The sequence below is a fragment of the Schistocerca gregaria genome, chromosome 4 (assembly GCF_023897955.1).
Source record: "Schistocerca gregaria isolate iqSchGreg1 chromosome 4, iqSchGreg1.2, whole genome shotgun sequence".
Taxonomy (NCBI): Eukaryota; Metazoa; Arthropoda; class Insecta; order Orthoptera; family Acrididae; genus Schistocerca; species Schistocerca gregaria.
In genome coordinates, this window is record NC_064923.1 from 199,407,997 (window position 1) to 199,421,253 (window position 13,257).

Consider the following 13,257-nt stretch of genomic DNA (forward strand, 5'->3'; position numbering starts at 1 on the left):
ACCTGAATCTGTAACACTTCAGCTTCAACACATACATCACAAGTGATGGTGCTTATTACACTCTACAGACCACGAACTATTTTACTTTCATACTTTGCATCTTATCATCTGAAAACTCTAACGAAGGTATGTTAATAGCTGACATTTAATTACACAAATTGTATCAAGAACACTGTATTTTAATGTTTTGAACATGGCTGTGCTCAGCAACCATACTTAATTACAATTTCACAAATTTCCAGCCAACCACTTGCAAATAGAATTTAAAATTCTTTAATGAGTTTTCAGCTAGTTTTCGACGCCCTTAGTTGGAGTTGAAAACTAGTTAAAGAATTTTAAATTCTGTTAGCAACCTGTTGGCTGGAAGTTTGTAACACTGTAACACTATTTGTGATGGGTCCTTTAATGTGCTGTTGCCTGTAACGGCAGACTTTCATAATGCGCAAGTTACAATAATCGCTTAACGACCAATATAGCGTTCCTGTCATTTTATTACAACAAATCATGTAATCAACTACGGGTTTTCTATAGATTCTCAATGTGCTGGTGCTTAGAAACGGCATTTATACGTATGGGCTTCAACTGAAATCCAGTATGGCTCCTCGCGTCTTTGTACTGAAGGGCGATAGCGTGCTTGTGGTGTAGGTAGCTTTCTTCTATCTCACTGGACTGCGTTCAATGCACGTTCGAAATATCTGACATACTAGGTACTGCTCTGCAAGTTCGGAAAGACTCACCAAAGCGCTTTTTTCCACCCTGTGACGTTAGAGACTCGGCACCGTTGCCAGCGGTAAATACAGGCCTGAGCGTGACGTCATCACTATAGTATTCGTGGTCAGGGAGGAATACATATCAAAGCTCTTTAGTCAAACATTTGACAGTGTAATGGGAAGTTTCTAGCAAATATCTTTGCTAAAAGCTAGAGCGAGGACCGTTGAATACATGTCGATTCGCTTGCTTTAATCCATTTAAGCTATGATATGATATGAAATGTATACGTATGTGGTATATGGTTTCCACGACAGCGATCATTGCAGAGTGTCAAGAACACGAAATTCTTCATCACACAAAGCACACTGAGTACAAAAACGGTAATAGACGGATAAAATCTTCCAAAGAAATAGCTGCAGCAATCAGCTACATTCGAAGTTGCTGTACTGTGTGCAATGTAAAGCTTAACTATGAAAAAAGGGTGTGGAAGGTATTGGAGATGTGAAAAGCCAACTGTGTTCAAAGTGTACGTAAGTGAAATAAACATATTTATTTCTACTTTAAGAAATCTAACTTAACCTTCGTAAATTACTATTCGGTGATTTATATATTGGTTCAGATGTTTCTGGAACAACACGTAATAGTGCAGTGAGATTCGAGTACTATGTTCTTAACTTAGCCGTGTGACCATCTTTAGCAGAAATAGCATTTATGATTTAAACAACGAAACACTGGATCAGTTATGTATTTTTGCACAATTCTTTACGAAAATTGATTCTCATGATCGCGTACAAATATTTAGACAAGTATTTTACGTGATGGTTCGCTAAATCAGACAAAAGAAACCTGTACATTTGCAGTAAACCACAAAATACAAGTTCACGACGGGAAACGCAGAACAACACACATATAAACACCACGTAAAATACCTATGTGAATATTTCCGTTTGATAATAAGAATAAATTCTCGAAAAAATGTCGTACTAAACATGAAAAAATACGTAACTAGTGCAGTGTTTCATTACTTAAATAGCGAATTACGCAGCTGCAAGCTTTCCAAGAATGTCTATTATGGTGAATGAAATTAAGAAATGGGATTTCTTAAATGAGTATTCAGATATAAGGGACCACTTTCCTGAGGGCAAACTGACATTTCTGTTCGCCCATTCTCAAACAATTTTCATTGTTCTTTATGTTCTCGCATTGTGGCTCACGTAGCTAATTCTGGTGAACAATTCGAACTTCTCCTCTCGCTATCCACGATTTCATCCACTATCGTTTCTGTTTCTCTATTTTTTCCCAAGCAGAGCCTCACCGCCAACATAAGCTGTTATTAAATGTTCGTTGTTCGTCAAGTTACCTTCCACTAGGAATGTGGTATTCACTCAACGGCTGTAATATGACCTTCAAAATATTGACAACAGCAATCAGTCTTTCCTTTCCTTTCAGGCTCTATTAAAGCAAATCTCGAATTCGGCTAGTAATTAGCCATTATCGCTGCAGTATTTCAGTTTTAATACGTGTCCTAGTACGTCAATTCTCTGCTGTTCGGGTTCCTGTCATAGTGTATTTAAGACTACTGTACAACCCAGTAGTCTTGAATGAAATGTGGAAGGAGCCCGAACAACAGGGGATTGACGAACTAGGGCATGTATTAAAATTCTCAAATACTGCATCGGTAAGGGCTAGTTACCAGCCGAAAACTAGCTTTCCTTTGATAGAGCCTGAAAGGAAAGGAAAGACTGATGGCTGTTCTCCATCATTTGGACCTTATGTGTCCATTCCCGAACAGCTACGACGAATAAGTTGACATCCTGTAAGAGCTTCAGTGAAGTAGTTTGGTCAAGGCCGTTTGACGAAATATTTGCTAAAGCATGCGTTTGTGTCGGCCGACAGTCATATTGCTGAAGTTACACAGACATGCGTTTAGGCCTGCATTTATCGTTGGCTAAGCTCAGCGTTCGAATGCACGGTCCCTGTGAGGAATGCTTTAGGGTACATGATCGAAGTATTAACAACTTGCCCTTCAGTGGTCCAGGCGATATTACGCATTTCAGTCACCAGAAGAGAGCGTGGAACCAAATAAATATGCCCGAGTGTGCTAACTACAGTACTGGCCATTAAAATTGCTACACCAAGAAGAAATGCAGATGATAAATGGGTATTCATTGGACGAATATATTATACTAGGACTGACATGTGATTTCATTGTCACGCAATTTGGGTGCATCGATCCTGAGAAATCAGTACCCACAACAACCACCTCTGGCCTTGATACGCCTGGGCATTGAGTCAAACAGAGCTTGGATGGCGTGTACAGATACAGCTGCCCATGCAGCTTCAACACGATACCACAGTTCATCGAGAGTAGTGACTGGCGTATTGTGACGAGTCAGTTGCTCGGCCACCATTGACCAGACGTTTTCAGGTGGTGAGAGATCTGGAGAATGTGCTGGCCAGGGCAGCAGTCGAACATTTTCTGTATCCAGAAAGGCCCGTACAGGACCTGAAACATACGGTCTTACATTATCCTGCTGAAATGTAGGGTTTCGCAGGGATCGAATAAACGGTAGAGCCACGAGTCGTAACACATCTGAAATGTAACGTCCACTGTTCAAAGTGCTGTCGAATGCGAACAAGAGGTGACCGAGAGGTGTAACCAATGGCACTCCATACCATCACGCCGGGTGATTCTCCAGTATGGCGATGACGATTACACGCTTCCAATGTGCGTTCACCGCGATGTCGCGAAACACGGATGCGACCATCATGATGCTGTAAACAGAACCTGGATTCATCCGAAAAAATGACGTTCAACCACTGGTGCATCCAGATTCGTCGTTCAGTACACCATCAGAGTCGCTCCTGTCTGTGATGCAGCGTCAAGGGTGACCGCAGGAACGGTCTCCGAGCTGATAGTCCATGCTGCTGCAAACGTCGCCGAACTGTTCGTGCAGGTGGTTGTTGTCTTGCGAACGTCCCCATCTGTTGACTCAGGGATCGAGACGTGGCTGCACGATAAGATGGCTGTCATCTCGACTGCTAGTGATACGAGGCCTTTGGGATCCAGCACGGCGTTCCGTATTACCCTCCTGAACCCACCGATTCCATATTTTGCTAACAGTCATTGGATCTCGACCAACGAGAGCAGCAAGGTCGCGATACGAAAAACCGCAATCGCGATAGGCTAGAATCCGACTTTTATCAAAGTCGGGGTGGTACGCATTTCTCCTCCTTACACGAGGCATCACAGCAACGTTTCACCAGGCAACGCCGGTCAACTGCTGTTTGTGTATGAGAAATCGGTTGGAAACTTTCCTCATGTCGGCACGTTGCAGGTGTCGCCACTGGCGCCAACCTTGTGTGGATGCTCCGAAAAGCTAATCATTTGCATATCACAGCATCTTTTCCCTGTCTGCAGCACGTCATCTTCGTGGTGTAGCAATTCTAATGGCCAGTAGTGTATTTCGCTAAACACCGCCCGCCCGACCACGGGCGCGCGTTTACGCGAGAGGACCTCCGTGGTCTGCGATTCCGCGCGGTCGTCCTTGGGCGGCCGTGGCGCTGCCTGGCGGCGGGCGGGGGAGTGAGGTGCCGGCGCGCCGCGCGGTCTGCGCCGGTGGCGGCCGGCGGCTGCGGCAGCGCCGAGGCGGCGGCGGCGGCGGCGGCGGCGGCGCGCCGGCCGGTCGGGGACGCCGCGCCGCAGCAGCGCGCGGCTCAGTCGCGCTCCCGAAGCGCGCAGGAGCGGACGTGTCGGGCTGTGCTGTGCGTGCCGCGGGTGATGCGATGTGGCCGCCCGCGCTGTGGCTGCTGTGCCTGTGGCTGGCGGCGGCCGACGCCGGCCCCGGGCCCGCCCCCGCTGCTGCCGCCGGGGACCTGGCTCTCGGAGGCGTCGTCGCGGCGTCCGCCGTGCGCTGTCCCTGGGCTTGCGCGTGCGCCGGGCTCGCCGTCGACTGCGCGCACCGAGGGCTCACGCAGGTGCCGCGCAACCTGCCTCCGGATGCCGAGAGAGTGTGAGTACCCTTACCGCCACGCCGCGTAGGCAAGCGTAACCCGCTTCTGCAGGGCGGCGGGGCGCACACTTTGTGGCAGTCCGAACAACAATCACACGACTGACTTATGCGCGGCGTTCAGTCACACTATATTCGCCGTCGATTGCACAAATTATTTATTTCACTATTGTAGTTTCCACCTTTGCACCATTTTCAAGAGTTGCTGCAAAAGGTTTTGCTTCAATACTTCTCAGACTTTAAAATCGTCCGACATTTATCCATGTCGACGTCAAAAATAGGCCGTTTCACTGTATAAATACTGTAACAACAGAAGAGTGTGAAGCTATGTACGGCGTGAGATAATGTAAATTACGTGAAATGTTACTAGTGTTAACATCATTCTCGTAAATCGCTACAAATCGATGTTCTAGCACACTGTTTACGTTCACAGGTATTTTGGCGCCGAAGGCCTTAGTTTATATGTAAACAGTGCGCTAAATAGAGACAGTTTACACCACACTCGTTAGAATATTGCTGCGCGGTGTGGCATCCTTAACAGCTGGGATTGACGGAGGACATCGAAAGGGCCCAAAAAAGGGCAGCTCGTTTGGTATTATCACGTAATAGGGGAGAGAGTGTGGCAGATATGATACGCGAGTTGGGATGGAAGTCATTAAAACAAAGAAGTTTTTCGTCGCGGCGAGATCTATTTACGAAATTTCAGTCACCAACTTTCTCTTGCGAATGCGAAAATATTTTGTTGAGCCCAACCTACATAGATAGGAATGATCATCAAAATAAAATAAGAGAAATCAGAGCTCGAGACAGAAAGGTTTAGGTATTCCGTTTTCCCGCGCGCTGTTCGGGAGTGGAATGGATAGTATGATTGTGGTTCGATGAACCCTCTGCCAAGCACTTAAATGTGAATTGCAGATTAGTCATGTAGATGTAGATACTTGTTTTGCAAATCACACTGCCTTTTCTAGCTGCTAGTTATTTTATTTATACGCACGCGTTTCGCCTTCTCCTGTTCTAAGGCATCATCAGTGGGATGATTTGCTGATCTGAGTTTCCTCACATCTGGTCTGGAGATCGCACTATCATTTTTATCACTGTTCTATATTCACATCTTTGTATTTTCTTCATCCAAACACTGTTCATCATGTTTCTCACTCTTTTTTGTGATGGACTATCGTTCTTCTGTCACTCTATACATCTATTTCGCCGTACACTTCTTTTCACAGCGTAAATATTGCGCAAGTTCATCGATTTGTAGCGATTTACGTGAACGATGTGAACCCTTACAACATTTCATGTAATTTACATCATTTCATAAAGTACTGAGCGTTGTATTCGTCTGATGTTACTGAATTTCTACAGTGAAATACCTATCTTTGAGGACGACTTACAGGCCTGTACATGGATTTTAAAGTCTGACAGTAGTAAACTGCATAATTTTTATATCCTTTAAAAAAAAATTGTTACACGGTTTGAAACACCATGCTTATCAAACTATGGATACTCGATGAAATCCATTGGAAAACAATAAAGGAAAAAAAAGCCTGTGTATCATGAGAATAGCTACCCTTAGCATTTCTAGTCCTTGACGAAAAAGACACTTCGAAAACATATTCCACCCGATACATACGAGGCAAGGATCGCAATGATAAAATTATGTTACGGCAGCCTCAGTACAGTACCTTTTTTTCGTTCATCTCGAACGGAATGGGAATAAAAGGCAACTGATGCTATGTGATTTACATAGTACTGTGGCTGCTCTGCTGTACTCAGTAAAAACTTTCAAAAAACAAGATCGCTTAAATATTTCTTTATTTACAAACAACTGGTTTCGACAGACTTTGCGGTCATCTTCAGTTCTTCAAAAATTTTTGTTATAAAATGTGTTCGTTTTTGAGTTGGAGCTCACGCCAAGTTATCATGTACATTATATAAAGATTTGTCATACACAAAACATTTAAAATCAAAATACCTTGTCCCCATGGCCACGTCCATATATGTAGCACTTAACAGTCGATCGTTATATATTGTCATGGGCATGTGCACAAGTTGCTTTTTCGCGAAAGTTTTTAGCAAGTAAAACAAATCGCTCCTTCTGATTTCTCGACACGAGAAAATTCAGTCTTTAGTGTACATCGAGACTGATCACGCCAAATTAAGCATAGGTATCATTATGAAAGAACGCGTTCATCGACTGAATTTCTGTACGCGGGAAACGAGTCAGTGTTTTCCGTCCAGGCAGTTGATTTTAGCGAAAGCAGTGAGCACTTGATATATTACTTCTGCATTAGGATACTGCAGTTATTACTTCTGATGAAACCGGTTAATAGTTTGTTAAATGCTATCAAAACATTTGTAAATAAAAGAATGTATTTGATATGGATCGCGCGCTCCTATTTTACAGTGTCAGATTTCACTCATTTACGTCTAGTGGACTTCTAGATCATTAGAGACGAAATTCACATTTCACTTTATGTACTCTAATACGTGAGAACAAATATGTGCTAAATAAACGAAATTTCGGATAGATATCCGTCAAACATTCATTGAAGTTCGTTTCTGCAAACCACATTTCTACTTTTTTTTCTGAAACAGCCAGTAAAATGAGTGTCTGGCACAGTAAATCACGTATTCCTGCCCTTAAAAACAGCTGCCCTGACGACGGAGCAGCCTTATCGTTTGTAACGAAAACCGCGCACAAAACTGTGTTCAGATTCCGAGAGAGCGGGTTTAAACTCAACTGTCATAGTCCATTAGGCGCAGCGAGAACACACGACAGAGTGTTTGCACTTGTTCGCGGACACTGCGGAAAACGCTGTCTACATTAATTCTCTAGTACCTAATGTAAGGCTTCACGATATGCAGTATTATCCGATGACACTGCACTAATTTACAACGAAGAAACCATTAAGTCAGGCGACTCTTTACAAAATTTGTTTCATTGCTTGTACTGTTTTTAGAAGGTTCTCAAGAACCCTGTCGCAATAAACCAATATGAACCGTTCGTTGGACCGCTGATGCAAGGGTCATTCAAATACCTGTATTCGAAACCAAACCCATTTTTCGGGCTGGAAGAAAATTATACGAAATGCTACGCGTATCCACTCTTTATGGTGTTTCGATGAGAAATCTTAGATACGCTGAGGACTACAAAATTGTCGAATCGTTAGTTGGTGGAAAATATGTAGATTGTACGTATACGTAATACTGAAAATTCATTGCTCTCCAAACCTTTGGCAGCCCCACAAAAATATTTATTTTATAAAAAATTCCTCCTCCGTTGAAGATACAAGTTGCGTCAGTCCTCATACCCTTTTTTCCACTTTTTAAACGTAGAACGTCAATATCTAGTATTATAGTTCACTTTTTTTCCTGCCTTCTGTAAGAATGTTGCTCCAAAATCGCTGATAGCATCACTCACGACAGTAAACACGTGGGACTACACGCCAGCGGCTTAGAACGCGTGCTGTACACGTTGCAGCATTTCCAGGCGCCTAGTTGTTACGGACGACGATGTCTTCACGCCTATTGCCTGTGGAAACACGTTAAAAATACTGTTCGCGCTAAGAATCATAAAGCCCAGCAATCTCGTCCACAAAACTAATGACTGGGAGTAGAACAACTTCATGAACGCGAACGCCAATTTTCAGACCTTATTCAGGCATATCTTCTGAGTATTTTGGTATAAGCGACTCTGTCTCCAATATCTCGTCCACGCAATTATGCTTTTTCTCGTTTTGCTGACCCAATTTTACTTTTGCTTCTGTGAAAATACGTCAGTATCACTTAAAAACGGTTGTAATATTCAATTATCAAAACGTACAACAAAACACGGATTAATACAACAACCTTCAAACATATGTAAAAGTACTGTGATGCGTTGGCCGTCACTGTGCGAACAGCTAAGCACGGTTGTGAGAAAATGAAACGCCTACAGCCGTCCTTACGATTTTATTTGTTTTGTTGCAACCAGTTTCGGCGCTTCAGTGCGCCATCTTCAGGCTGTAGTTGATGCGGAACTACAGCATCAACTACAGCCTGAAGATGCGCACTGTAGCGCCGAAACTAGTTGCAACAAAATAAATAAAATGGTAAGGACGTCTGTAGACATTTCATTTACTCATAATAGTTAACGGCTGTCGACCCAAAGACCTTCTGTCGAAAGGATGGACATACAAAAGCTGAGGAAAGTGTCGCATCATTCTTCCATTGCATTCAGCGATGCCATACACAAGGGGAATGTATACCAAACATTCATTAGTAAACCTATCCGTGTGTCAGTGTTAATGTGCAACTAACGCTGGCGAAAAAACAAATCCAGACAAAACCGGGCAGTAGCTAAAAGAAAACTTGAGGGTGAAGGGTAAAATGGACATAGGATTGTCAACAGCTAGTACCGTGACTGAATGGAACAAGTTTGTTTTCAAAAATAAACACACAGATTGTTATGCACATTTTTTTGTGAAATAAAGATAGAAAGATAAATGGAAGTCAGAGACCGAATGAGAAGCAGTTACTCCGTAAGATGATGTCGGAGACCTTTGGGTCTGACAGCAAAATACTCTTAAATTTTATCGATGTAGTTTGTATGCATTGTGTATAGTGCTGCCGCAAATGTTTACGATCCCGGAAGTGTGTAGCCTTCCGTCAGTGTCTTTGAAGATGTAACTGATGTACCTACACTTCCCCACTTTGGCTGTAAATCAATGTTGAAACATGGAAAGAAGGAAGAAAGGAAGGAAGATAAAGTTTAATTCATGGTCCAGAGTATCCATAGTGACAGTTCTACATTGAGAATATTTGTCTGATTCTCGGGTTTAGTTCTAGTGCGCGGTAACATTCTGTTAGATGGAAAATGACGACGGAAATTCTTCATTACATGCGTAATAATCTCTTAACCGTAGATTAAGTCGTTTGCAACCTAGTTTACTTTAGCGTTTATTTTGCTTCGACTTGTTCGGAAGGTGTACGCAACTGATGGTGGTTATGATGTGATTGTTGTTTTCATTACGGAGACTGGTTTGAAGCAGCCCCACGTCACATATGTGATCCACGCTATTCCGTGCAAGCCTCATCAATCTTTGCATTAACCACTGCAACCTGCATTCACCTGGACCTATTTACTGTAGTAAAGAATCTCTCTGTGCAATTTCTACAACTCCCTCACCGCCCCACTTCCATTACAAAAGTGACAATTCCTTTATGCCTGAGGACGTGTCATGTCAACCGAGCCTTTCTTTTAGTGAAATTGCGCCATGTATTTCTTTTTTCTCCAGTTCGACTCATTACGTCCTCAATCGATATCCGAGCTGCCCATCTAACCTTGACCATTCTTCTGAGCACGACGTTTCAAAATCTCATTCCTTGTCTGAATTCTCTGTTGTCCAAGTTTCAGTCCGTAAAAGGCTCTCAACTGCTAAAATTATTTACGTTGATATTTTCTCAACAGATTGTTCGAATCTGTAAAATAATCATTTGATAGAAATTTAACCCTTCTTCCCCTCCGCATTGTGCAATACACACATTCCAACATGTGATATATACTCTGTCTTCAGTCACAGGTAATTGCAAATTCAAACTTTCTCCCGGATCCTGCACGTTGTGGCGCTTTTGTCTTTTGTGTGTCTCTAGAAATAGACGTATTTCTTTTTTTTTTTAATGTAAGATAACTATGTTATTGCGGCAAGCGAAACCGATAATAAACTGAAATAATTGTGTAATTTTTGTCGGTTAAGTAATTAAAAGTAATGCGGGGAGGGCTCACGCTCTGAGGGTTCAGAATAAAATTAATTATGTGTATCGACAATTCCGGTAATTGAGAATATCGACGATCTTTGACTGTCATCGACATTGATATTGGGCAAAATATCGGTTCCGGGAATTCCAAGACTTTCGATAAAGTTTTAATTTCAGCTTTTGATAACAAATGAAAACTAATTTTTTTTCCGTCTGGTATAGTTTCAATTAACAATTTACTGATTTTTTCCTGTATTTATACTGTGAAAGTTTCGCGCCAAATTTCACAATTTCAGGTCAACGGGAAGTATCCTACTGGCTTTAATGAGTAAGTTTACGGGTAATGAAATGTGTGACATAAATGGCCGTATCTTTTGGTTGCATTGACTTAGAGCCTTACACCACTACGGGGCTGTAGACCTTAGTACGTGAGATAATTTTCAACTTGATACATCTACACGTTCCAGAGAAAAAGGGGTAATAGCAGACGGACAGAGAGACAGTCGAACAACGAATGACAAAAAGAAAAAAGAAAAATCGTGCGACATAGTTACAAATTAACATTATTCGGATTTTTTGCATTATTGAACTACGAAACTTTGCATCCTTGCCTAATTTCATGGCGTTCTCGCTTCCCACGCCCGCGTTCCCGGGTTCGATTCCCGGCGTGGTCAGGGATTTTCTCTGCCTCGTGATGGCTGGGTGTTGTGTGCTGTTCTTAGGTTAGTTAGGTTTAAGTAGTTCTAAGTTCTACGGGACTGATGACCATAGATGTTAAGTCCCATAGTGCTCAGAGCCATTTTAACCTAATTTCATGATTGTATCAAGCAGAAGTACCCTACATGTCTTGATAACTGAGTTTCTATCTAAATGTGACATCTTTTGACTGCACTGACTTAAAAGTTTCAAATCCTTACACTATTAAGGGACCGTAGATCTTAATATGTGACGTAAATTTAAACATAAGTCTATCCGTCCTGGCGTAAAGGGATTTTTGACAAACAGAGACACGCAGACACACGACAAAGTGATCCCCATAAGAGTTCTGTTTTTACCCTCTGAGGTACGGAACGCTACAAACGAACCAAATAACCAGTAGATCTCTGCATCTCGAAACATTACTCTGCTTTCCATGGCGTATTCACCATTACAATTTTTCCGAGACATACCAAGAAAGCTGTGAGGACGGGTTGTGAGTCGTGCTTTGGTAGCGCAGTTGTTATAGCACTTTCCCGCGAAAGGCGAAGGTCCTGAATTCGAGTCTCAGTACGGCACACCGTTTTAATCTGCCAGGAAGTTTCATATCAAAAACTTTGTCGTATGTCATTTTTTGCGAAGATAAAATCAGAGCACGGAGGCCTGCCAAAATTAGTTCTTTCCGTTTACCACGGGTGACTGAAACAGGAAATGGGAGGAAAGACCATTCGCTACATGCCGTATGATGGCAAAAGATGCTGATCCTGAGTCGGTATCTTCATAAATGCATATCTCACCGTTACGCATGATATGCTCCTAGGAATACCGTTGTTCACATCTTGGAATATGCAGTGCGATACAGAGATCGTATCTCTTCTATGTAACGACAGTATTTGAGAAAAAACGCGTTCTGCAAAGGAAGGTATTGCAAAAAATGTTTACTTTCCCAGAAAAGACCAGCGCGAAGTCCGAAGCGACAAAAAAAAAAAAAAAAAAAAAAAAAAAAAAAAAAAAAAAACCAGCGCAGGTGACTCCTGTATGTAATAAGGGTAAAATAACGGACCCGCAACCCTAAAGACAAATATTTTTAACTTCGGTTTGGTACAAAATTCTTGAGCATATTCCAAGTTCAAATATAAGAAATTAACCTGGGATAGAAAAGTTTTTGTTGACAAAGCAGCGCGGTTTTAGAAAGCATCGCTCGTGTGAAACTCGGCTTAAAATTTTTTTGCACCGTGTCCTGGGAATCATGGATGAGGGGCAACAGGCAGATTTCAGCGTTTGACACAGTGCCCCACTGCAGGCTGTTAACGAAGGTCCGTGCATACTGATTAGGTTCCCAGATATATGAGTGGCATGAAGACTTGTTAAGTAATAGAACCCAGTACGTTGTCTTGGACGGCGAGTGTCAATTAGTAAGAAGAGTATCGTCAGGAGAGCTCCAGGGAAGTGGAATAAGACGCTCTTGCCCTCCGTATCCAAAAATAATCTGACGGACAGGGTGTTCTCTGATGGCGCTGCAATCTACGGGAAGTTCAAATGGTTCAAATGCCTCTGAGCACTATGGGACTTAACTTCTGAGATCATCAGTCCCCTAGAACTTATAACTACTTAAACCTAACTAACCTAAGGACATTACAGAAATCCATGTCCGAGGCAGGATTCGAACCTGCGACCGTAGCGGTCGCACGGTTCCAGACTGTAGTGCCTAGAATCGCTCGGCCACCCCGGCCGGCTCTACGCCAAGTGTCGTTGTTGAGTGACTGTAGGAGCATACCGGATGACTTAATATTTTTATTAGCTATGGTGAATGGCAGTTTGATCTAAATGAGGTTAAATGTAAGTTAACACAGATGAGCAGGAAACACAATTGAGTAATTTTCGAATACAGTGTTAATGATGCGCTGCTTGATACACCCAGGTGGGCTAGATATCTAGGCGTAACGCTGAAAAGCTGTATGAAATGCAAAGAACATGTAAGGTCTGTAGTAGGAAGGGTGAATGGTCGACTACAGTTTATTGGGAGAAGTTTAGAAAATTGTAGCTCATCTATAAAGTCGAAATGCGTGATAAACACATTGCTGTCTTGTAACTCAATTTATTC

The 13,257-nt window shown here is 42.5% G+C and overlaps 1 protein-coding gene across 3 annotated transcripts in view; it reads left to right on the forward strand.

Annotated features, from left to right (window-relative positions):
• The first annotated feature begins 4,357 nt into the window (after positions 1-4,357).
• LOC126266830 (protein slit) overlaps positions 4,358-13,257 on the forward strand; it is a 1,561,007-nt gene continuing 1,552,107 nt past the window's right edge. Inside the window, exon 1 of one of the 3 annotated variants that reach the window (XM_049971386.1) lies at positions 4,358-4,724. In XM_049971386.1, coding sequence (XP_049827343.1) covers positions 4,498-4,724 — 227 coding nt within the window. In that variant the 5' untranslated portion in view covers positions 4,358-4,497. The remainder of the gene's footprint in view (positions 4,725-13,257) is intronic. The other 2 variants (XM_049971385.1, XM_049971387.1) reach the window with 2 other exon arrangements.